Below are 26771 nucleotides of genomic sequence, written 5' to 3'. Positions count from 1 at the left end.
TAAGGCATGGGGGTGATTAGGGGAAAAAAACAATTACTTTCCGACAACTTCTTGTTGGACTGACAGAAGACACACACATGCTGTTAGTTTCCTAGGTTCAATAAAGACGTATGTTTCTAATTCACAGACTTTGGTTCTGTTACAATCTGTTTTATTTTCTGACATTGAGACACTAACCTAACAAATCTTAGATATCATGTATCTCTTCTCCATTGTTGAACTGTAGAAAAACTAAAAGAAACAATGTTTCAATAGGACAGCATGCACTAAAACTTTTTGACAATGCTTTTAAAAAGCTAGATATACAACATGTTTTTAAAAAAAGACTTGCGAGTACAGGATCTGTGAGAAATGCGCTAGAAACTGTCAATTTGTGTTAGTACCACTGCTATTGCCAAATTATGATTCTGTTACTAAAACATGAACAGCTAGACATATAGTGAGTTTGTTTATTATTATTATTACAAACTTGTACCGCGCTGGGAATCGACTCCCGAAGGAGTATCTCCGCGCCCCTGGCGTCATCTCTGAACAGAGCAGGTCCTACAGTGTAGCATTATTTCCCTTTGTCGGATAAACTAGTATTGGAAAAGGAAAGTTTTTAATTTCTTCCTAAAAGGAAGATGTTCCCTACACTGTCTGATCTCTCTGGGGAGATTGTTCCATAGCTTTGGGCCAGCCACAGACAGGGCCCTACCCCCTTGCCTAGCCTTCTTAATCCTAGGAACACATAGGAGTTCTTGATCTCCCGATCTAAGAGATCGGGAGGGAGCATATGCATTGAATTTTTTAGTCAGATATTCAGGGCCTTTCCCTGTGAGGCACTTATGGATGACACAACATGTCTTAAACAATACCCTCTGTTTCACTGAAAGCCAGTGAAGCTTAATTAACAGGGGTTTAGATGGAGTACGTGCAGGGGCATTGAGGACAAGGCGTGCAGCAGTGTTTTGCACAACCTGCAATCTGGAGATGACCCCCTCGTTGGCAGCTAACAGCAATCCATTACAGTAATCAAGCCTGCTCAACACAAGCGCCTGTACCAAGGTTTTTCTAGTGGTATCAGCGAGCAGGGGGAACACTTTTCGGAGAAGCCCAATAATATGGAAACAGGAGCCAACCACTTGGTTTCCATGTTGTTTCAAGGAAAGCTCCTGATCCAGTTTTACTCCAAGATTTTTCACGCACTGTTTAGGTTCAGGGACTGGGCCCAGGTCTTGCGGCCACCAGTCAGGAGTCCACAGGCGTTTAGCTTCCCCAAAGAGCATCACCTCCGTTTTGGAAACGTTGCACTGTAAGAAGTTCGAGGCCATCCACTGGGCCACTTCTGTCATACCCCGGGCAAAGGAGTTTCGCACTTCAGATGTCAAAGTTTTAAACGGAAAGAGGAGTTGTGTATCGTCCGCATACGATACCGGGATAAAACCGTGGGATCTCATGATGTTCGACAGGGGGGCTACATAGATGTTAAATAAAGTAGGGCTCAGACATGAGCCCTGTGGCACCCCCTTAGAGATCTCCACCTCCTCCGACCGATACGTCCCCATGATGACACTTTGGGTACGCTTAGTGAGAAAACTCCTTAGCCAGGCCAGCACCCTGCCTTCCAGACCAATATCAATTAGTCTGGAGGTCATGATGTCATGTGACTTGTCACATATTGGCTTTCTGGAAAAAACCTAAAAAGCTGACTTTTTTCAAAGTTTATTTAAGATAGCACAATTTTTGGTTTTTCAGCTAATGTCGAAATATTGTTATTGCGGTTTGCATTCAGTCAAACCATCAAGTTGTACATATGTGGCACATTGAAAAGAATTAAGGTTTATTGCTTACTGTCATTTCATTTCACAACATGGCAAAGTTTGCCCATTTTAAGTACGTCTTTCTGCCTGCGGCTCTCCCTGCTCACACCTCTCCCTGCTCACACCTCTCCCTGTTCTCACCTCTCCCTGCTCACACCTCTTCCTGTCACACCTCTTCCTGCTCTCACCCCTCCCTGCTCACACCACTTCCTGTCACACCTCTTCCTCCTCTCACCCCTCCCTGCTCTCACCTCTCCCTGCTCATACCTCTCCCTGCTTGTACCTTTCCCTGCTCACACCTCTTCCTGCTTTCACCTCTCTCAGCTCACACCTCTCCCTGCTCACACCTCTCCCTGCTCTCACCTCTCCCTGCTCACACCTCTCACTGCTCTCACCTCTCCCTGCTCGTACCTTTCCCTGCTCACACCTCTCCCTGCTCTCACCTCTCTCAGCTCACACCTCTCCCTGCCCACACCTCTCCCTGCTCTCACCTCTCACCTCTCCCTGCTCTCACCTCTCCCTGCTCTCACCTCTCCCTGCTCACACCTCTCCCTGCTCTCACCTCTCCCTGCACTCACCTCTCCCTGCTCTCACCTCTCCCTGCTCTCACCTCTCCCTGCTCGTACCTTTCTCTGTTCACACCTCTCCCTGCCCACACCTCTCCCTGCTCACACCTCTCACCTCTCCCTGCTCTCACCTCTCACCTCTCCCTGCTCGTACCTTTCTCTGCTCACACCTCTCCCTGCGCACACCTCGACCTGCTCACACCTCTCCCTGCTCACACCTCTCCCTGCTCTCACTTCTCACCTCTCCCTGCTCTCAGCTCTCACCCCTCCCTGCCCTCACCTCTCCCTGCTCACACCTCTCCCTGCTCACACCTCTCCCTGCTCTCACCTCTCCCTGCGCACACCTCTCCCTGCTGTCACCTCTCCCTGCTCTCAGCTCTCACCCCTCCCTGCCCTCACCTCTCCCTGCTTGTACCTTTCCCTGCTCTCACCTCTCTCAGCTCACACCACTCCATGCTCACACCTCTTCCTGTTCACACCTCTCCCTCCTTTCACCCCTCCCTGCTCTCACCTCTCCCTGCTCACACCTCTCCCTGCTCACACCTCTCCCTGCTCTCACCTCTCCCTGCTCACACCTCTCACTGCTCACACCTCTCCCTGCTCACAGCTCTCCCTGCACTCACCTCTCCCTGCTCTCACTTCTCACCTCTCCCTGCTCACACCTTTCCCTGCTCACACCTCTTCCTGTCACACCTCTTCCTCCTCTCACCCCTCCCTGCTCTCACCTCTCCCTGCTCACACCTCCCCCTGCTCTCACCTCTCCCTCCTCTCACCTCTCCCTGCTCTCACCTCTCCCTCCTCTCACCCCTCCCTGCTCACACCTCATCCTCCTCTCACCCCTCCCTGCTCACACCTCTCCCTGCTCACACCTCTCCCTGTTCACTCCTCTCCCTGCTCACACCTCTCTCTGCTCACACCTCCCTGCCCTCACCTCTCCCTGCTCTCACCTCTCCCTGCTCACACCTCTCCCTGCTCTCACCTCTCCCTGCACTCACCTCTCCCTGCTCTCACCTCTCCCTGCACTCACCTCTCCCTGCTCTCACCTCTCCCTGCTCACACCTCTCCCTGCTCTCACCTCTCCCTGCACTCACCTCTCCCTGCTCTCACCTCTCCCTGCCCTCACCTCTCCCTGCTCTCACCTCTCCCTGCACTCACCTCTCCCTGCACTCACCTCTCTCTGCTCTCACCTCTCCCTGCACTCACCTCTCTCTGCTCTCACCTCTCCCTGCTCTCGCCTCTCCTTACTCACACCTCTCCCTGCTCTCACCTCTCCCTGCTCTCACCTCTCCCTGCTCTCACCTCTCACCTCTCCCTGCTCACACCTCTCTCTGCTCACACCTCTTCCTCCTCTCACCCCACCCTGCTCTCACCTCTCCTTACTCACACCTCTCCCTGCTCTCACCTCTCTCTGCTCTCACCTCTCCCTGCTCTCACCTCTCCCTGCTCTCACCTCTCTCTGCTCTCACCTCTCCCTGCTCTCACCTCTCCCTGCTCTCACCTCTCCCTGCTCTCACCTCTCACCTCTCCCTGATCACACCTCTCCCTGATCACACCTCTCCCTGCTCAAACCTCTCCCTGCTCACAGCTCTCCCTGCACTCACCTCTCTCTGCTCTCACCTCTCCCTGCTCTCACCTCTCCCTGCTCTCACCTCTCCCTGCTCTCACTTCTCACCTCTTCCTGCTCTCACCTCTCCCTGCTCTCACCTCTCACCTCTCCCTGCTCACACCTCTCCCTGCTCACACCTCTCCCTGCTCTCACCTCTCCCTGCTTGTACCTTTACCTGCTCACACCTCCCCCTGCACCACCTCTCCCTGCTCACACCTCTCCCTGCTCTCACCTCTTCCTCCTCTCACCCCTCCCTGCTCACACCTCTTCCTCCTCTCACCTCTCCCTGCTCTCACCTCTCCCTGCTCTCACCTCTCCCTGCTCACACCTCTCCCTGCTCTCACCTCTCCCTGCTCTCACCTCTCACCTCTCCCTGCTCTCACCTCTCCCTGCTCACACCTCTCTCTGCTCACACCTCTCCCTGCTCACACCTCTCCCTGCTCACACCTCTCCCTGCTCACAGCTCTCCCTGCACTCACCTCTCCCTGCTCTCACCTCTCCCTGCTCACACCTCTCCCTGATCACACCTCTCCCTGATCACACCTCTCCCTGCTCACACCTCTCCCTGCTCTCACCTCTCCCTGCTTGTACCTTTACCTGCTCACACCTCCCCCTGCACCACCTCTCCCTGCTCACACCTCTCCCTGCTCTCACCTCTTCCTCCTCTCACCCCTCCCTGCTCACACCTCTTCCTCCTCTCACCTCTCCCTGCTCTCACCTCTCCCTGCTCTCACCTCTCCCTGCTCACACCTCTCCCTGCTTGTACCTTTCCCTGCTCTCACCTCCCCCTGCACTCACCTCTCCCTGCTCAAACCTCTCCCTGATCACACCTCTCCCTGCTCAAACCTCTCCCTGCTCACAGCTCTCCCTGCACTCACCTCTCCCTGCTCTCACTTCTCACCTCTCCCTGCTCTCACCTCTCTCTGCTCACACCTCTCACCTCTCCCTGCTCTCACCTCCCACCTCTCCCTGCTCACAGCTCTCCCTGCTCACACCTCTCCCTGCTCTCACCTCTCCCTGCTTGTACCTTTACCTGCTCACACCTCCCCCTGCACTCACTTCTCCCTGCTCACACCTCTCCCTGCTCGTACCTTTCCCTGCCTACATCTGTCCCTGCTCACACCTCTCTCTGCTCTCACCTGTCCTTGCTCATACCTCTCCCCGCTTGTACCTCTCCCTGCTCACACCTCTTCCTGCTTTCACCCCTCCCTGCTCTCACCTCTCCCTGCTCGTACCTTTCCCTGCTCACACCTCTCCCTGCTCACACCTCTTCCTGCTTTCACCCCTCCCTGCTCACACCTCTCCCTTCACTCACCTCTCCCTCCTCTCACCTCTCCCTTCTCTTACCTATCCCTGCACTCACCTCCCACCTCTCCCTGCTCCAGCCGCGGGCCGTGGAGGGAGTTACGGTAGGGCAGGGAGGCGGGGAGGGGGAGGGGCGGGGTGGAGGGTGCTAAAAACAGGCATATGGATCCTTGCAGGTAAGTACACAATTTAATTAATAAAACGAAATTCGTAGCGCGCACTGCATGGCAAAAAGCAATGCTGTGTCTCTATGACTGCACCTCTACTTGCTTTACCTTTTGCCTGTGTGTACCTCCAATTTCAGCTCTTTCATGCCCTCTTTGTCCAGGTCACTGACAGTGCTCAGGCGCACTCCTCTAAATTCTACATGTGTTTACATCTACTATCCAGGGATGGAGACATGTTTTCAATATTGTAACACAGCAGCAGTTCACTAATAGTACTGTAAGTAATCTCTGTGACACCATCCCATTTCTCAAATGTGAGGCCCTGTTTTGATTTAAGAGAAATCATGTTTATGACTGTTGCATAAAACAGAAACACAACATTTCTCTGCAAAATGTTTGTAATAGACTGTCACACATCATCCACATTAAAAATATATTAAAGGAAAGTGGTATTTAAAATAAATTGCAGGTAAAAAGACCTAACAGTGGAACCTTCTCAGGGTCAGCACCCAACATAAAGTAGCCCCAGATGATGACTGATACCCCTACTAAGTTCACAGGGGTTCGTGTGCTCACTGAATAGCACCCACTGTAACAATGCTAGTTCCCTAGGGAACTGAATCAAAACATAGCAGCACAGGTGCACCAAAGCATTTAACATATAATTAATCAGTATAGGTTACAATTTCAAAAAGTCACAGAAATGGAGATTCCTCGATTTCAATTCTTTATTTCAATAGAAATAATGGAGCACCATACAGCTGACGCGTTTCGTCCCAAAGGGACTTCTTCAGGGCGCTGATAAGAAAATACTTCAAGTAGAGATGATAAGCGAAGATCTAAGAATGTAACACAGCAGTGACCCAATAGGCTTGTCTCACCAATTTGAAGACAAGTGGTCCAGTAATAGTATAGTAACGAAAACAGTCCGCTGATTTCAAAGGATCTAGTATAAATCTGTCCAAAGTGAGAATCTGTATGTAATAATAGGTCTATTTAACATACAGTTCAGAACTGCCATCACAGAGAGCATGGTCAATCATAAGAGGTCCTTTGTAAAGACTTTAGTGCCCAGATCATGATATAATAATGACGACCGGCAGAGTAAAAACCCATCCAGACAACCGCGAGTCCTCCGGCAATGCGTTAAAATAATTTGTTAAAGAATTATTCTTAGTAATGCGGGCATGACTCTCCGCAGAACAGAGCTGGCTCTATCAGGGCGCCCCATGAAGGCTGGGCCCTGGCCCAAAGTTCACTTTGCCCATGCCTTAAAACACCTCTGGCTTGCACCACTCCCTGCCTGTACCTCTCACAGGATGTAACTATCCCAACAACACTTCTCCCTGACCACATCGTTCACTGCTTGCATCTTTTTCTGTTTACACCTCTGCCTGCTTCTACCTTGGCATGCCTGTATCTCTCCATGTCTAAATCTCTTCAAGCCTAGGGGAGGGGCGCCCTTGGTAGCTCCACGGGTTGATGCAGCTAAAGTGTGATGCTGTGAATAATTCTTATATAGCCAAGAAGGATACTTTCCTTGGTAATGGTCTGTGGTTAATTCCTTGGCTTGATGTGAATAAAAGGCTACGCCATAGACAACCTACCTTGATTCTGAGAGTTCTTGGGCGTAGTTGGGCTAAGGTGGTGGAATTTGGGGAGGAGGGAATGTCACGCTGTGCGCATACTATGAACTACTCCTCTCCTGTACCTCACCCAGCCTGCACCCAGGCTGCCCCTCTCCCTCGTAATTCTGCCAGTGGGAGCTGGCATCTACGGGGAGGGGAGGAGGGCACGTTGGTAAAATAAAATTAAATAATGAAAAATTTACCAAATTCCTCCTCTGCGCTCAGGACCGCTGCTTTCTTCCAGACTCTGCACTGCAGTACCTTTTACATGAAGGAGCTCTTGAAGAGGATCTGGGCTTCTACCACTGACGGCCTCCTCACACAGAGATACACTGGCCCTTTCTGGTGCCTGATCAACGGGGCCGGGTATAGGGCGCTGCTCTCTCAGCATGAGAGCATCACCCTGATTGGAGGGAGTGGCCTGTCTCTGTGCTCCACAGCGCTTTGGAGGCCTGCACCAACTTTCAAACTAGCTGTATTAAGACAGCTGGGTTGAGCGGTTTAAAGTGTGCATGTATGGCTGGCCGTCGCAAGATGGCTGCCCAAAAGAACATGCACGCTTTAAACAGTGCATTTGCAGCCCTCTGAGGACCACTCCTCCTCACTGCCACTCTGCAAGCCCCACCCCGTCCTGACGCTCTGTTCGGGATAGGCGGATGAAAAATAAAATGGTAATGAATAATCCTTTTATTTTTCATCCCAGGGGCTTTGGGGGGCAATTAAGTGGGGTAACGCTCCTCCATTCCAATGAGTCACCCCTGATTCTGCTTGAACCTACCCTTCTTTTCCCAGCTTCTTTTCTTAAATCTAAAGGACTGCTTCTTTTGCAACCTCTCTGCACACCCAACCTTGCCCTCTCACTTACTCTCATCCTTACAAGAATGACACCGATGACCCTGCCCCAGGGTATTACCCAGTGTGAGAAGGAGTTTAAGTGGGGAGGGTTTTCCCACTTTTCAGATCTATATTCACGTCCTTACCTCTAATAATTCTGCCTTGTTTGCTCCTCTCTACCCAGGTGCCACTGTGGGCCTGCTGTTCACCGCCATGATTATGGGTATCATCATTGTCCTTCCCTGTGGAATCTTGGAAGTTTGGCACGCGCGGAAAGGCCGGCTGGGTTGCCTGTCATGTGTCGCAGGGGCACAATTTTTAATCGGTACAGTATAGACCACTATCTAATCCGGGGAGAGACCCCCATGCTGGGCACAGCCATGTACAGGGGAGAATCTTAGTCAGGGAGATTCGGGGCTGGGAGTGCGCGTCTCAAATATCTACACCAGTTGGGTGGGTGGCAGGGTTGAGGGGTGAGATGGTCAAGTAGTAATCCTACTTACGTATGAGAAATTGTAAACCTGTTGGTGCAGCTTTTTGGCAGTTTATTTTAATTTTTTATTGGGCATATGGTTTCATAACCAATAAATGTTTTTGGTAAATTTTATTGTCAAACCAACATTTCATATTTTTTGGGTGGAATAGCCCAAAACTTTCTGGAGTGGGTTGGACTCTGTCAATGCAATAAGGACTGGTATTAACACATTTTGTAAGGCTGCTTTTATCTTCCAGTATAGCTATGAAATATAAAGCATAAAAATAACAGCAGGTTGTCCTGATGGTCCTGACACATCCCTCACCCCCCAAAAAATAAAATCAGCAAAAAGGAACTTTGATGTTTACATTGAGATTCTCTATCCCATACTATAGTGTCATTCTGGACCCAACTAAGGTAGACAAATTTTTAGCCAGAAATGTATGTTTGTCAAGAATTCACCCAAAAATACCCAGCATATACTACTGCACAATTGTACGCCACAACTTTGTACAATTATGCATTAGTAGACCTCATGCAAGGAGTGTGGAGTGGGTGGATCAAACATTATTTGCATTCAGAGTTTATGAATACCTGCCACTAGTTGCACATTTGCTCCAACAATGATTTTGAGTACATCTACCACCAGGATGGGAAAGGGGAGGAACACCCCTAATTTTTATGGGGTGCCGGGGTTTCTCCAGAGAAAGTATTTTCTACATGGAGAAAAAAGTCAACCTGAAAAATGACCATTCCCAGTGAGGAAATGTACTGTGCGTAAAATCAGCATTCTGGAAATAGTAACGTCCAAAGTATTATATGATGACAATGTCACATTGCATTACCAGTAGTAGGCCTGGGAACCTGCAACTGGCACAGCCTACACCTGCCAATGGTTGTGCATTCCAAAAAATAGTAAATCAACACTCGGTCATCGAAGACCTTTCTAGGTGTTCAGATCAGGGGCGTAACGAAACCTGAGGGCCCTCCCCTGCAAAGTTTATGGAGGGGGCCCCCTAAGCTCCGGAACCAGTCCGGAACTCTCAGAGAGGGCTCTCCTTGAGTTCGGGAGCACCCCCGCTCCACGCAGGCTATTGTTACGCCAATGGTTCAGATTTTTTACTTTCTATGTAAATCAGTCACTTGATATCTTTCAATCAATCAATCAGTACTTGTTAAGCGAGCTAATCACCCCAAGTGGTATCCAGGCGCTGCATGAGGTGGAGCTATTCAAACAGCCAAGCTTTGGCTGTGAGGTGGGAGAAGGAGCATCCTCCAGCCTGAGCTTGATAGATGCTGGGGACGGTGGAGAGGGACAGGGAGGCAGACCGCATGTGCCTGGTGGGCTGGTGGAAGTTCAGGCGGTTGTTCAAGTATTTTGATCCTGTGTTGTGGAGGGCTTTGTAAGCGAGCATGAGCTGCCTGAAGTGGCATCTCTTCTTGAAGGGGACCGAGTGCAGGGTAAGGAGGTGGGGGTGATGTAGGATCATCTGGGGAGGTCTAGGATGATTCTTGCTGCTGCGTTCTGGATTCTTTGGAGGCTCCTGAGGAGGAGGTTGGTGGAGGGTGGTGGTTCCGACATAGAGGGCGTTCCGGTAGTCATCGACTGGTGATGAGGGATTGAGTGCAGGTTCTTCTGGTGTCTGTTGGGATCCATCTGGAGACTTTTTGGAGCATTCTGAGGGTGCTAAAGCAGATGGAGGCAACCAAGTTGACATTTGTCTCTTGGAAATCTCGCTGTCAAGGATGATTCGGAGTTCGCAGGCATTGGTGGTGGTAGTGGGTGCTGATCCAAGGGTGGAGGGCCACTAAGAATCGTCCAACAGTGAGGGGGTCTTCCAAAGAGGAGAACTTCGGTTTTGTCATTGTTGAGTTTGAGGCAGTTGGCTCCCATCCAGTCTGCGACGTCGGTCATGACGTTCTGGAAGTTCGCTCTGGTGGTGTTAGTGTCTTCGGCGAGGGAGAGTATAAGCTGGGTATTGTTGGCATAGGAGATAATGTTGAGACCGTGGCTTTGAGTGGTGGGTGCCAGCAGAGTCATGTAGACGTTGAAAAGTGTGAGGCTGAGTGAGGAGCCCTGGGGTACGCCGCAGATGATGCTCTTGGGGTCAAAGTTGTACGGCGGGGGAGGGATTCTTTGAGTGGATCTGGTGAGAAAATTAGATAGCAGCTTGAGGGCGTTGGCATAGATGCTGATGTGGTAAAGTCTGTGGATGAGGAGGTGGTGGGAGTGGGTGGTGAAGGCAGCTGACAGGTGGAGGAGGATCAGGGCTTCTAACTCGCCACGGTCAAGGAAGGCTCTGACATAGTCCATTGCAGCTATCAGGGCAGTTTGTGTGATGTGGTTTGAGGGGAAGCCGGATTGGGAGGGGGCGAGCAGCTGGTTGGACTCTAGGTAGTCTGTGAGATGGCGGTTGTTGGCTTTCTCTAGTACCTTGGCTTGGAATTGGAGGAGCAAATTGGGGCGGTAGTACTTGATGTCAGATGGGTCCGCTGTGGGTTTCGTCAGGAGGGGTTTGACTTCGGCGTGCTACCAGTTTTCTGGGAAGATGGCAGAGCTGAATGTCAAGTTGATGATGCTGGTGAGCAGGGGGCAATTTCTTTGTGTCTGAGGTTGAAGGCAGGGGTCAGTCAGTCAGAGCTCCGGAATGGATAGAGGACATGATGGATGTTGTGGTTTCTTTTCAGAGAGGTGTCCAGTTGGTCAGGATGTAGGGCGGGAGGTTGATGGGAGGAGAGGGAAGAACCGCCTGCGGCAGTTGGGGATCAAAGTTTTTTGTAGTTGTTGGCAATGTTGGTGTGGAAGAAGTCAGTTATTGAGTTGCAGATGGACTGGGAGGGCTGGATGGTGTTTTAGTTGAGGAGAATTCTCTGACAACATGTGATAGCTTCTTGGTGCCGTTGGTGGACTGGAGGCGGGTGGCGAATGAAGCTTTTCTGTGCTTCTCTGGTGGCCTGGTGGTAGGATTTGTGGGCCGTCTTGAAAGCTATGTGGTCACCTTGGCCTTTGCTGGTTTGGCAGCATCTTTCCAGAGGTTTGCATTTGTATTTTACTGTTTTAAATTTGGGAGTGAACAATTTGGCATTGCTTGTTTGTTCTTCTGTTGCTGAGGGTTTGGAGGGGAGTGATGGAGTCATCGCTCCTGGTGATCTATTCAGATAGGTGGGCGGCGGCTTGATTGATGTCGTCGGATGTGTGGGAGTGGTGGTGTTGAAGGTGGTCGTCCACTGGGATTCATCAATGGTGTTCCAGCTTCAGCAGGTGGTGGGGAACGTGGTGACAGTGGCCTGTCTGGTGACATCGATAGTGAAATGAATGATGCTGTGGTCTTCCCAGGTAAGCTCAGTTGTGTGGCTGAACCGGATCTTGTCACTGGACGTGAAGATTGGGTCGAGGGTGTGGCCGGCGATGTGTGGGGGTTGGTAACAATCTGTTTGAGGGCCCAGGTTTCACATGGAGTCTAGCTGGGTGGCCGAGTTGGTGTCTTAATGGTCTTCGAAGTGGAAGTTGAGGTCGCAGAGGAAGAGTAATGTCTTGATTCTAAGTCGAGGGGGGCGATGATTTCAGAAAAAGTGTTGCAGAAGGGAGGGTCAGGGCTTTGCTGGGGGGGTAGGCGAGGGTACCTCTGACAGTTGAATTGGTGATGGCGTAGAGGTGGAAGTTGAGGTGTTCCATGCCACGTGAGTCTGGTCATTTGAGGTGATGAGCCTGATGGTGTCCTTGTGGATGATTGCAATACCTCCTCCGGCTCTGCCTGGCCTGTCCCTGTGGGTCATTTTGTAGCCAGTTGGAGTGGCGGTGGCTATTTCGGGGGCTGAGGAGTCCTTGAGCCAGGTCTCTGTCTGTGAGGAGCACTACGACAGAGTTGGTGGTGGTGATGGTGTCAAAGAGTTCGATGGCATGCGTGGGCAGGGAGGAGACGTTGATTAGTATGCATTGTAGTTTGGGTTGGTTTTCAGTGGTCTTTGTAGGGACCCGTGATTCCGTGGAGTCGCAAGTGAAGTTGCAGTGGAGGCAGTGAAAATCTCCTTTGGAAGTCTTTGGGAGAGCTTGGGGAATGGTCAGGATTGTGGGCAGGTCTGGGGAGCGAGGCATGTGATGCACTAGGGTCGTAGGGTGAGAGGAGTGGTGGCCGGATGGTTGCCTAGCATCCAGTTGCGCTGGGCAAGTAGCTTGGGTAGGGAGTGAATCAGGGATGTCGATCAGGTGGAGTGTCTTCTCCCAGATGAGGTTTTAATGAGGCTTAAATATCCTGCAGGCAAGCGAGGTCCAGGGCGACACAGGGTCACTAATGCTGTGCAGCCTTCAATAAGTAGCCGGGGGTGGGCATAGTGGGGCGAGTACTGGGGGGTGAGGCCTGTGACTTGCTGTCATTGTAGTAGGCCAAGAGGAATGGCTACCGAGCGGTTGCCTAGCTGGGCAGGTACCTGGGGCGGCGAGGGAATACGGTGCGCCGATCAGGTGGAGTGTTTTATCCCAGATGAGACTTCAATGAGACTCAATTGTCATACAGAAGAGCAGGGTCGGGGTAAACACAGGCTCTTTAGGTTCCATGAGTCAAATTATAAACAATTTAAAACCTCTTCTCATCTCTGAGGATTAAAGTACATTTTAAATATGAAAGGCGGCTTTGCCTCAGCTCAGGAGAAAACCAAACACAGACATGGCAGACCCGACTCAGTGGCCACAGACCCAACCACTAGGCCAAAAAGGCATTTTTGTGGGGTCTCACACATGAAAGATCTAAAATAAAGCTACACCCAGGACCATGCCCTGGCTGTGGTTAAAATCTGCCTGGAAAATCAGGGACATTCTCTGTATAAATACTAGTGGTGGGTGAAAATCGCAATTTCTGTCAAGTGTTTCTTCATGTCAAATCAAGAAACAAGTTCATGCACAGGATTCCCCCGGTAACATCTGAGGTACTTTCGCCATAGCAGCAAAAATTTGACTTCATGGTCTTATCTTATTTCTTGCTGCTCATTAATGAAATCTCATCCATAATTTACAGTTATTGTGTACAATACATGTTTTATGCAACTTTATCAAAAACCAATATTTTTAAACTTCCAAAAAACGTTGGTAACTGATTAGCAATGAATGCATTTTTTTTAGAGTTTAATAGAACTTTTTTACATCTTAAACATAGAAGCCCGAAGTTGTTTGTAAATACACTATTTATAGCTCTTTAACAAGCAATACTGAGTTTTTTGCAAAAACTATTGTGAGAAGTTGGCCTGGAATATACTGTCAACTAATTAAAGTGGGCACCTTGTACCAGTTCAAACAATCCTTATGGTGATTAGGTCAAAGATAACCTTTATAGAAAGCTATTCTAGTGGTAGCTTTGGAGAACAGCCTTCAGGCTAAGACTTGAAGTAATGTTAAGCACCTTGTTTTGCCAGAATGCAACCATGTAGTATTGGTTAAATGAAAGGAAAACCACACAGTAGTTATAAAAATATATATTTATTACATATAACACACTCTAGTATTCTCTACACGAGGATAGAACACAAATCAAATAATACAGTTGCAAAGAATCAAACAAAAGTAGCACAATACACAGTGGGCTCTTGGGGGAGACCAAACCATATACTAAATACCTGGTATAAGAACCAGGACTCAGGACTAGACCTAGTCTAGAAGGTGTAGAATCACTTGGACCCCAAGGAACCACCGAAGGTGAGTGAGTAGGGACCCCATGAAGGATGGGGGCAGTGTGAGAACACGACCGTTTGCTCCGTACAATTCAATGGGAAAGTCATGGTTGGCAAATCGGAGATTAAGGAGCCTTCAGAGTCAGCCAGCCCCATTGTGAGTACTGAGGTACCCGTGTTACTTATCCCAGAGGAGTCAGTGCCTAGGGGTCAAGTGGTGTCGGAAACCTTGTTGTTTTCAATGGAGTGTAGCGAAGAAGTGCTGCTGCCGGGAAGATGAAAAGTGTCTAGTAGAATCCAAGCCTGGATCCGAGGTGAGAAGAACCTGAAAGCAGAGGGGACCAAGTCTGGGTCACTTCAGGGTGACCAGGGGCACAATAGATGAATGCCCATCGATGTCGGATACTTCAGGTGTGAAGATAGGATGCTTGACTCTGCAGCCACGGGGACCAGGAGACATCGATGACAACTAAAGTCTGGAGGTGAGCTGTCCCACAAAGGATGTCGAGTGCTGAGGGCTCAGTGTCCGGATTGAACACCCACAAGCCTTGGCACGGGCAACCCATGTGGGCATAGGAAACAGGTTATGGTGTGGACTAGCAAGGTCCAGGAGACTCTCCAAGCTATGGGGAGTCAGGGCACATCTAGAGAAGCCAGGGAGGCTCAATGAAAATCAAAGTGACCCTCACCAGGACCCAGAGGCCAACGGGCCAGAGATCGTGAGGGGACCTCGAACGAATTCACAAAGCACCAGCCCACAGAGCACTCATGGAAGCCGGAGATCTTCAGTGGAAATGCTGCTCGAGGTCGGGACTACACGTAGTCCAAAGCACAGCCTCAGGGATTACCAAAAAGCATATGCTGCTGCAAAAGTACACGGTGCAGAGGGGTTCAGGTTGCACGGTCCCTACATAGGATACTGGTCTCAGGATTGCTGAGAGAGCAGATCAACCTCAGGGACACTCAGGAACCCACCTCCTGTGGTGCAGAAATCTTTGGAGTCCTCAGAGGCTCGGGAGATGCAAACCGGTCAGATGCATCTAGGTGCCTGCTGCTGCAGGGGAGTAACTCCTTTAATCCAGCGAAGTGTAGACCGTCGAAGTACTTGGTTTCTGTTGCAGAGTTTAGTCCAGGTAAAATCCAAAGTCTTGTAATCAGGTTTCTGTTGTATTTAGCCTGTCTCTTTTCTACCTATGGGATTTCATTGTCATTCACATGATGTCACCACTAGAACCTTTGGTGACATCATGGAGTGTTTGGGGCTTAGCCTGGTGACAACTGGTAGTTGGAACCAGGCAGGCTGAGTGACAAGCTGGTCACTCCTGGTGGGTCTTTTATATTAACATCTTGAAGGCTTGACCTGAAATCTATCTTGAATAAAACAACCTAAATTATACCAGGCTCCAGGTTTCTATTTACAACAGTTTCCCACTTTATACCCAGCGAAGGGGTTGGACTGACTCTGGGGACCGTCCTAGGGGAGGGGCAGGACAGAGGGGTGGCTACTCCCATGTCCTTTGTCCAGTTTCACACCAGAGCAGGAGCAAATGGCTCCTGGAACTGGTTTGAGCTGGACTATGCACAGGGACACCAAATGTGCCCCCAGTGCAGACTTTCTGGCACTTTGAGAGTGCACCTACCCAGCCCCAAAACACTGAAGCCTGTCTGAGAGGTGGGCACACCTCCCCATGACAGGAAACCCATTGTCAGGCCTTCCTCTGCTCGAGATTGGCTCAGCAGCAGGAGGGCAGACTCGTGTCTGTGGCTGGCAGCATCCATTTTGTGATGCCCAGGTCGAGAAAGCTGGTACGGGGTATACCGGGTTTCCACATAAGTCCCTCTAGGAGGTTGGAGGTATGATTCCAAGGTGTTTGACACCAAACACGACATGTTTCTAAGCAGCCGTTTTAAAGTTAGCATTTACTGCGAGGTTATAATGCACTTAAGTATATATGGTTGGCTGCATCACAGACAACCCTGGAGAATAGGTTCCAAAGGCTTCAGAGGGGTTCTGCTCATGCAGGGGCACCCTCTCACACCAAACCCAGCACCCTGCCTTCAGAATTGATGAGGCCTGCCATGGGGTGACTGATAGGTTTATATGTGCAGTGATTTAGAATAGATATATGTAACCTATATCTAAGTAAGGGGTGCATTCACCTCCTTACACAGGCTGCAGTAGCAGACCTGTAGTGTAGTTTTGAATGGCCTCTCAGGGGTTGCACAATACATGCTTCAGCTCCTGGGAAGCCTCTTGGGTACCAATGCCCTGGGCACATGGTGTACCATATACTAGGGACTGATAAGGGTACCCCAGAATCCAATCTGGAGTGTACCTAAAGTACATGGAATCAATTTGCAGGAGGAAGAAGATAGAGAGGGGTCCTGAATAGCAGGATCCCAGTCAGCCTAAGTCAAAAACAGTGATACATCAGCATAAAGTGGGGGTAACCATAAGAGGCAGATCCTACTCTCCCACAATGACTCCTTCACCCCAAGGGAGATTCTTCTGTTGTCTTCGAGGTCCACAGGGTCATGGACGGAGCCTGTATAAATTACTGTTGGACTGGGCCCTTTTTGGCTCAAGTTCCTTAAACTTTTTGCCTTCCCCCTAGACCTTTTTTCTGACATGGTGTTGCTGACTTAGATGCTTTGCACACTTTGCAAGTGCTCCCTGTATAAAGAGTAATGGTAATTGGTTGTCCATGATTGGTACTTTTGCCTTACTAGTAAAGTCCCTAGTAAAGTGCACAATGTGTGCCAAGGCTGGTAATGCAAATGCTACTAGTGGGCCTGCAGCACTAATTGTGCACCCACACAAGTAGCCCTAAAGAGAGAACTCAGGCCAGCACTGCAGTGCCTGCGCTCAGTTTCTTAGACTGCCTTGTTGTCCTGACAAGTGCACCCACTTGCAAGGCCTTACCCTTCCCTTTCCATGCACATCAGCCACCCCTATGGTAGGCCCAAGGTAGTCCCCTTGTCCGGGTGCAGTGTATGTGAAAGGTAGGACATGTACTGAGGTGTGTACCATGTCCTGACAGTGAAATACTCTCCATTTCGTGTTTCACTGTTGAAAGGCCATCTTGCCCATAGGACAGAATGGGGAGGCTGTGTAATATGTTTCCAGCCTATCTTTCCATAGGCTTAAGATGGAGGGGTGAAGTTTAGTGTGGCTGAATTCACAATTTAATAACACATCTTTTTGTGAAGGTGGTTTTTGTATTCTGTGTTTAGAAACCACACTTTTAGAAAAGGCTGTTGTTTTGTGCTCTAACAATTCAGTGTGTCTCTGCCTGGTTGTGGATTGACTGTCTGGATTTGGAAAATCTTGACCCAGGGGAGGATGTGAGACAGCAACAGGCTGACCTGCATCTGCATCTGACCTGCATCTGGAGTGTAGGGGGGAAGAGTAGCCCCTGGAGGCAGAGAGGCCTGGGCTGCCACCATAAAACAATGGCTCCATCGTCTGCCTAGTGATTGAGGATCCAGACCCCCACTGGAAGGGGGACACTCAGAACTGGTTTAGACAGGGGTCAGTGCCCCCCTGAATACAAAGAGTTCAAAAATAAATTTTGGGGGTTTAACTATAAGAGCTGAAACCCCTGAACGTAGGACTGATTGAATTGAATTGAATTGAATTGAATTGAATAAAATTTATAATGAGCATACAGTAACCCGAAGGTGTCAAGGCGCCTAACAAAAATATCATAAACCTGGGCATATCACCATTACAGATAGGCCTGCACAAATAGATGGGTCTTCAGGGCACTTCTGAAGGACTGGAGAGTGGGTAGAGATCTTAGATCCAAGGGGAGGGAGTTCCACCATTTAGGCGCCAAGGTGGAAAAAGCCCTACCCCCCATTTAGCCCTCCTAAAACGAGGAACTGACAGAAGAAGTTTGCTCGAAGAGCGCAAGTTCCTGACAGGAGTATGGCGGGACAAGATGGATCCTACACCCGTGGCACTGTTTTTAGCCAGTGCCCTGTAGGTCATACACAGGGTCTTATAATGAATACGGTATTCCACGGGAAGCCAATGCAGCAGCTTTCTAGCTGCTGTAGCTGAGGCACGTTTGGGGAGGTCCAGGACAAACCTGGCAGCAGCGTTCTGGACTACTTGCAGGCGCTGCAGTGAACTTTTATTCAGTCCCGCATACAGCGCATTGCAGTAGTCCAGTCGTGAGCCAATGAGGGCCACTGCCAGCTGTTTCCTTGCCTGTAGTGACAGGTAGTGTCTGATCCTCCTAAGAATGTGGATAATGCCCCAGCAGGTGGAAATGGTTCTATTGACCTGTTTTTCCAGATTTAGGGAGGAATCAATCATAACCCCTACATTTTTTGCAGTGGAGGTAGGAATGGGGCAGGCTCCTAATGAGTCTGGCCACCAGGCAGATGACCATACGTCCTCTTTCCCTCCGAACACCATCACCTCCATCTTTTCTCCATTCAATTTTAATGAATTGTAAATCATCCATTTCCCGACTGCCTCCATACAAGATCTAAAATTAGAGGAAGTCGGGGTGTCTGACTGAGAGAGAGAGACGAGGATCTGGGTGTCATCTGCATAGGATACTATCTCCATCCCGTAAGATCTAACTAGCCTGGCAAGTGGGGTCACATAGATGTTAAATAGGGTCGGACTTAAAACCGACCCCTGGGGGACCCCACATTGCACAGGCAGGGATGGAGATAGGAACTCCCCCAACTTCACTCTTTGCACTCGATGGTTGAGGAAAGAAGTGAGTAAATCTAAGGCTGCTCCCCGAATCCCAATCTCCCCCAGCCGAGCTGTTAATACTGAGGGAGACAGGGTATCGAAAGCCGCCGTCAGATCCAGGAGGATCAGGAGGGAAGTTTGGCCCCCATCAACACGTGTGCGGATGTTATCCAACACGATGGTGAGGGCCGACTCCGTGCTATGTTCCCTCCTGAATCCATGTTGGGAGGAGTCAAGGCTGTAAAGGATTGAAACTACTTCATGGTCAAGAGGAACCTCTGCCAAGGAAGAAACAGCTGTAGAGACTGATGGAAAGGACTGACCCTTGCTGTGTGTTCAGGGGCTGGCCTGCAGTTTGCTTATTTAACCAAGGAGAGGCTAAGGGACTTTGCTGTGTGCTGGGTCCCCCTGCTTGAAAGGACTTTGCTGTGTGCTGTGTCCTGAAGTAACTTGTCCCCAAGGGCTGGAGGAGAGCTGGCTCCCTGTTGCAGAAACTCAGGAACATAAATGTTTCCAGGTGTGTCTCAGAGACGCTGTGTGTGTGTGCTTTTTGCAGCCTGAAACCTTTGTAAGAACTGCCCCGTGATCGTGTGCACCCAGAGTCCAAGTGAGTCTCAGCGATGCTGTGTGCGTATGCTTTGTGCAGCCTAAGACCTTTGTGAGGATTGTCATGTGACAATGTACACTCGAAGCTCAAGTGAGTCTCAGCGACACTGTGTGCGTGTGCCCTGTTGCAGCCTGAGACCTACGTCATCGCCATCGGCCGGGGCTGACATCCCCAAAGGAGCTGTGCCGCCGACCCGAGCCTGCCTTTGCCAAGGAGGGACCTCAAACCATCCCCATCGAAGGGGGTGAGGGGGGGGCCCATGTTCCACTGCCCAAGATCAACTAAGTCACAGCGGAGGCTCAAGTTGCGAGGAGAGGAGAGTAAGATCGCACCCCCCAGGTAATGCTCAGCGAGCGTGCATGTGTCGCGCCTGGGGCGGGGTGCAGGCTACAAGTTAAACGCCCTCGGCCTTTACCACTTTGCGGTGCGAGCCTCCACTGATGTCCTTATTGTGGCTCATACTTGCTGAGGAGTGGCAGTACCGGGGCCGGAGTGTGGAGCTACACTTTGTTTTCCATTATAGCCCGTGTTGAGGCATATTTTGGAACTGGATGACCGAGAGTCAGAAGTAGCATAGAGACCGTCCAGAGCACCGCGATCGGTGCCAGAGTACATTATTTTGGCATTACGAACTGCCTGATTGTTGAATTACGCAGTACATTATTTTAGCATTACGAGCTGCCTGATCGATGCATTACGCAGTACATTATTTTGGCATTACAAACTGCCTGATTGTTGCATTATTTTTGCATAACGAACTGCCTGATTGTTGCATTACTAATTGCATTCTTTTTGCATTACGCACTGCCTGATTGTTGCATTACGAATTGTATTTTTTTGGCATTACGAACTGCCAGATTGTTTCATAATGAACTGCATTATTTTTACATTGCAAAGTGCCTGATTCTTGCATTACGAACTGCATAGCATTGCATCAGGACTGCATTGGATCATCGAGAATTGCTCATTAATACTGCAAGAACCTACACGGGCTTGCTGGCCTAATAACCAGCCAGGTGAAATATTATGAATACGCATATGATGGATTTTTATCGTGTGGTCTCATCGTATATTTATTTATATAAACATATACTTGTTTTTTTATGAAACTCATGTGAAGTCCATTTTTGGTGTCATCATTGGGTTACTGAGAGCGGGACTGCAAATACTTTACACATTTGCCTTGGAGATAAGCCTGGCTGCTTTTGCCAAGCTACCAAGGGGGTGAGCAGGGGCTATCTGAGAAAGTGTCCTTCCTTTCCCTGACTTAGAAGCAAGGGTTCCTATTTAGACTAAGGTACCTACCTCAGCCAACTAAAGACCCCCAATTCTAACTTTGGTGGTAATGGGTGGGGATTTGAACCCTCCCCGTTATAACAATCACGGACAGTGGCGAGACCGGGCATGGCCAGGGAAGACAAAGTCGAGCTCAAGGGTGGTCCAGCGAAGTACAGCATGTCCAGATGGTCGAAGTGTAGTGGTATCTTCTTGCAGAATCTTATTCACGTAAAATCTAATGTCCTGTAGCCAGGTAACCCATTTTATACACACAAGAGAGGGTTGGACAGATTCTAGTGACCCTCCCTTCTAGGGACCCTCCTACGGGAGGGACAGGACAGGGAGAGGCTACTCCTGTGTCCTTTGTCCAGTTTGCACCACAGCAGGAGCAAATGGCTCCCAGAACTGGTTTGAGCTGGACTATGCACAGGGACACCAAATGTGCCCCTGAACCAGACTTTCTGGCACTCAGTCCCAATACACAAAATCCCGTCTGGGAGGTGATCACACCTCCCTGTGACAGGATGCCTATTGTGCTGCCTTTCCCTGCTTGAGCTTGGCTCAGCAGCAGGAGGGCAGACTTGTATCTGTGGCTGGCAGCATCCATTTTGTGCTGTAAGGCTCGAGAAAGTTGGTACCGGTAGACTTAGGTACCCCAGAACCTCGGTTCTGAGGGGAACAATCATGTGGATGTATGATTCCAAGGTGTTGGACACCAAACACAACAAACTTAGTTGCAGGCGTTTTCGAGATAGCATTTATCACACGGTTATAATGCACCTCTCTCTACCTATATGTCTGGTAGTATCACGTACAGCCCGGGAAAATGGTCTCCGAAGACTGCAGATGGGCCCTGCTCATGCAGGAGCACCCTCTCACATAAAACCCAGCACCCTGCCTTCAGGATTGATAAGGCCTGCTACAGAGGTGACATAAGGTTTTAAGTGTAGTGATATATATATATATAAATATACCTATATCTCTCATAAGTGGTGCAAGCACCAGCTTACACAGGCTGCAGTAGCAAACCTGTGTTTCTATTTTGCACGGCCTCTCAGTGGTGACATAATACATGCTTCAGCTCATGGGAGTCATCTGGAGTACCTATTCCCTGCCTGGGTACATGCGTACCATATACTAGGGACTGATAAGGGTACCCCATTATCCAATCTGGAGTTGCACCAAATTACATACATATCAATTTACTGCTGCACTCACTGGAGTGGGAATAGTAATTTCTACATACCTGTTATCCAACACTTTCCCTACTGTTGCACTCACTGGAGTGGGAATAGTAAATGTAACCCCCGATATCCAACACTTTCCCTAGTGTTACACTTGTAGGAGTGGGAATATTAATTTTTACCCTCCCGCTATCCAACACTTTCCCTACTGTTGCGCTCACTGGAGTGGGAATAGGAAATTATTCCCCTCCACTATCCAATACCTTCTCCTGTTGCACTTTCTGTAGTGGGAATAGTAATTTATCCCCTATAATATTCAACATTTCCCTACTTTTATAGTTAATGTAGTGTAAAATATGTTTTTAAATAAATATACATTTTAATATTTTAATTTATTATATATATATATATATTATATTTATATTACAGGTTTATGTGTATATATATATATATATGTGTTCCAAGTTGCCCCTGGACTTAAAGATGCGACTCCACAGCAGGATAGTACAAACTTTCAAAACCAGCTCACTTTCCCAATCAGTTAAAGAACCCTAACGCGTTTCAATGCTCCTGCATCTTAATCATAGGGCGGGGATAGGCCAAGTCACGGAGTAGACTGCAACTCATTTTCCCTTTATAAACACACCCTCTAGTTCGTGGAATGCTGGGTGTTGTAGTCATAAATTACACCTTTCAGTAGGGCCGTGTACATGCCAACAATTTAAACCCCAAAGTACTTATCAGTATCTGTGGCTCTCCGGTGAGCTTCAGGAAAATGCTCCGGTTCTCAATTTTGAATCCTCTGTGCCGGTTTTGAAAATAAAAAGTTTGTGCTGTGGAGTCGCATCTTTAAGCCCAGGGGCAACTTGGAACATATATATATATATATATATATATATATATATATATTCACTGAAAAAACCATAGGTTATAGACCATATATAGTTAGGAATTAGCATTTACAAAACCTTGAAAATTCACTGAAAAAACCATAGGTTATACACCATATATAGTTAGGAATTAGCATTTAAAAAACCTTATTTTACTCACACAAAACCATTGAAATTCCATATATAGTTAGTTGCACTAACTATATATCGCGCACCTGCAATCCACTGCTGATCATGTCACATATTACATCATTCATGACATGGTCAGTGACATCACTGATGACATCACTGATGACATCTCAAATGACATCACTGATGACATCACTGATGACAACATCCAGTGACTGTATGTTTCTGTAAAGTTAAAATATGTCTTACATATTGAAGAATGAGTGGATGTATAAGTGTCTGGATGAAGGATTTAGTAGGTGCGTGACTGACTGTATGAGTGAGTGATTAAATGTGTCTCACTGAATGCATGGGTTAGTGACTAAACTGTCTTAATTTGTGCATCATTATGTCTGTTGTTCTGTAAACTGCTGCATGTGTTGATCATTAGCTATACGAGAGGCTATATGTGTTATTAATTGGTTGCCCAGGTATTTCTATGGGAGATTGAGTTTGTGTGGGGGTGGCTGGAAGGTGTGTGACTCTATGCATAGATGTGTGAACAGTTTATTCACTAGGTGTATGAGTTCAAGAGTGCATGTGGAAACAGCTACATGGGCAGTTGACTGTGTGCATGAGTGTATTGATGAGTGAATGGATATCTCAATGCTACATGTCATAGTAAGTACATATGTAAAACACAGTACATGTGAGAGTTGGCATATATAAATAACTGTGCATGAGAGCCACCGAATGAGTGAGTGGTTGTATCGATCATTGTGAACTTGTATCAGGGATTGTATAAGAGAGTAAATATGTGTTAGTATATGTTTCAATAAGTAAGGTGTGTTTAACTGTATAGTTGAAGAAATGGAGATGAGATTGTTTCTTTGCATGACTGACTGGGTGTGTGAGTAACTCCATGGATGAGTGGCAGTGTGTGAGTGTCTGTATACACTGAGTGTATCTAAGGTTATATTAGAGTCTGAAGAGGTTTATCGTATTAGCACAAGAATGATGTCAAATGAGATGTCATCAGTGATGTCATCAGTGATGTCATTTGAGATGTCATCAGTGATGTCACTGACCATGTCATGAATGATGTAATATGTGACATGATCAGCAGTGGATTGCAGGTGCGCGATATATAGTTAGTGCAACTAACTATATATGGAATTTCAATGGTTTTGTGTGAGTAAAATAAGGTTTTTTAAATGCTAATTCCTAACTATATATGGTGTATAACCTATGGTTTTTTCAGTGAATTTTCAAGGTTTTGTAAATGCTAATTCCTAACTATATATGGTCTATAACCTATGGTTTTTTCAGTGAATTTCAATGGTTTTTTAATAGCAAATATCATAAGCTGTCGAATGTCAAGTACGTGGTAAGTGAAAACATTTTCGTGTTTATGCACACTGATCTGCTTTGAATGGTGCCCCCCCCCCTCATTTCTATTAGGAGTACTCTCTCTTTGCAGATAGTGAAAGGTAGTTAACGCAGGCCTTTGCCCCCGTTGTAATCCGTCGTGCCTGCTTCTCTCTCCATTTGATTGATTGTTATCCAAGTATTTACTGTTTTAGAATTAGTTCTCTTTGGTTCATTCTCTATTTACAAACAAACACAGAGTCGCAATACTCTGTTTAGTCTTTGCAGATAACGAAAAATCGTGTAAAAAAAAAGAAAAGGAATCGAGCAAAATCAGTAGGCCACTAATGGGATCTCTTTTTGACCTCGCTAAAATAGAAACATTAGGAACAACCCCTCATGACAAATACAAAACTAGTGAGATGAACTGAACTCCACACAATGATGGCTGCAAAACAGCTCGGCTCCGCCACCCACCCCGCCCAAAATAACGATAAAGAGCGGCTGCCATGATTGGTTGCGGAATGGCCACAACGGAGCTACGAAATGGTGCTGCTCTCATGCTAACCCCAGCTTCGGTCTGAAACATCCAGAAACACTGTAGACTACCAATTCGATCAGTTCCGGTAGCGCCCCAATGTAACCCGGTAGAGAAGAACTAGCCCTCCCCTCTTTGACTGATGGTTCTTGTTGCCTGTCCTTTCTGTTGTCATTTAACAGAACTATTTAGCCTGCTGAAAGGGGTTGTGTTTCGACCGCTGGTTGGTGGAGACATTTTGACTATATTCTGGACCTGCGTTGTCGCGTAATGCGTCATATGACGCGCCGCGTTAGCGCATCCGGAAGTCATCCGGGGCGCGCAGCGCGTAACGTAAGCATAACAAGTCATGTGACTTGTTAATAAAACTTTTCATTGGTTCATTTTACTTTTCTTATTCTAATGATGAAAGCCTTGGTCATATCACCTAAAAATTACGCTTTTAATTACTTCCGAACATTATTTTCTCTTAAATATATGTTATAATGTTCCAGGCTAATGTACTTTCCCGGAAATTTTACAACTGTCCTGCAAGTAAAATATATTCTTTTTTCGAGAAAAAGAGCGTTTCTTCGTCCCATGACGGAGCCGTTGAGCAAAAGAGGGTCGACCTGCTGTCTTAGTCGCCGATACGCCTGAATATGAGATTCTTATCGATCACTTTATGTTGCAGGAATAGAAAACACAACAGCCCTTGACCATTTATCTTTACTGCGTTCCTTCGTATTATACCTTTTACCCTTCATGTAATTGGTCTGCTTTATTTCACTTGCCTTTTAATGATTCTAAAACAGTGACTATTATTAAAAACTTTACCAATGTATACACTACTACCATGTTTTCTTTTAAAAACCTTTATTGTGAAAATTTCATTATACAAATACGAGCCTATAACCACGTGGGCCTGCCACGGAGCAAACTGTAATCGTATATGATGAATAGACATTTACACTGTAGAGGAACGTAACGGGCGGGCCATTAGGTTGCAAAAACTAAGGTGTCTAACAGTTACGGAATCGGTGGACGTACATTTTATAATTAAAATACGACAGGGCCAGTTACAATAAAATTATCTAGATATACATTTGCGGGCAAGTACCATGGGTGACGTTAATTCGAATTTTCAACAGTACAGTAATCAATAACACATCAGAACTTAATATCAATAGGGATGTCGAAATATTCAATCAATTCTCGTCCCCGCCCGCCATGTGCTTCAAAACTGCATACGTATCTCGTGATTTCAAGGTTCTGCAACCAGTACACAACAAGGAGTTACGAGTCCCATTTATTCCGGCGCCATTTTGGGCGAGGACGGGCAGGTCCAGGATATAGTCAAAATGTCTCTACCAACCATCGACTATGATGATGTTCATATGCTGTATTTATTAGAGTAACACTCATCTGCCCACATGAAATTAATTTACCACAATCTAAACATGTCATTTTAATCTTTCCAAAGTTCTTCTAAATATTTGGGACCGTTTCCCTTGCCTCTGAAGCTCTCAGTGCCACTTCTTTGATGAATGTACTAGCAGGTCAGGGGTTCTCCTCCAAATCTCTCTTTTATGCAGCACTATAATTAATTGGTGCCACCTCTCCATATGACGATGCATGGTATAGTTACCACAACTATATATTTTTTCGGTTCCTCTGGAGAGTTCATCGTGGCAGATGAAGCGTGTAACATACCGGGCATTTACCTTTTTTTGCATGTACAGGAAAGGAAAAAAAAATCGAGCGTTCGAGTTCTTAGGTGTCCCAGGGCCATTTTAGTGGACCAGGCCCAAATCCAAAGAACAGCTATCTCACAGGCTAATGGGGTGACCCACGCCGAGTTTCAGCATTGTAGGATGACCACACAAGTACAGCAACTTGCTAGACATCACCTCGGTGCCATCCGGATCTCGGCGCCCCACTGCAGATGAAGTGCCTCTCAACTATGAAACCACCACGGTGACATCCGGATCTTGGCGCGTTGTGCTGCCTTCGGCCTATTCGCACATCGGTCCGCTACTGACGCCATCTCACAGGCTA

At 47.8% G+C, this 26771-nt stretch overlaps 1 protein-coding gene across 2 annotated transcripts in view; it reads left to right on the top strand.

Moving 5' to 3' along the window:
- LOC144770722 (uncharacterized) overlaps positions 1-26771 on the top strand; it is a 71252-nt gene that overhangs the window by 21215 nt on the left and 23266 nt on the right. The window contains exon 3 of one of the 2 annotated variants that reach the window (XM_078655453.1): positions 8093-8233. The exons of the other annotated variant lie outside the window; for it this stretch is intronic. Coding sequence (XP_078511579.1) covers positions 8093-8233 — 141 coding nt within the window. The remainder of the gene's footprint in view (positions 1-8092; positions 8234-26771) is intronic. 2 annotated transcript variants of the gene reach the window in all.

This window comes from Lissotriton helveticus, chromosome 7 (genome assembly GCF_964261635.1).
Source record: "Lissotriton helveticus chromosome 7, aLisHel1.1, whole genome shotgun sequence".
In the NCBI taxonomy this organism is placed as follows: domain Eukaryota; kingdom Metazoa; phylum Chordata; class Amphibia; order Caudata; family Salamandridae; genus Lissotriton; species Lissotriton helveticus.
The sequence above is the reverse complement of the archived record's forward strand: the minus strand, read 5'-3'. Positions and strand labels throughout refer to the sequence as shown.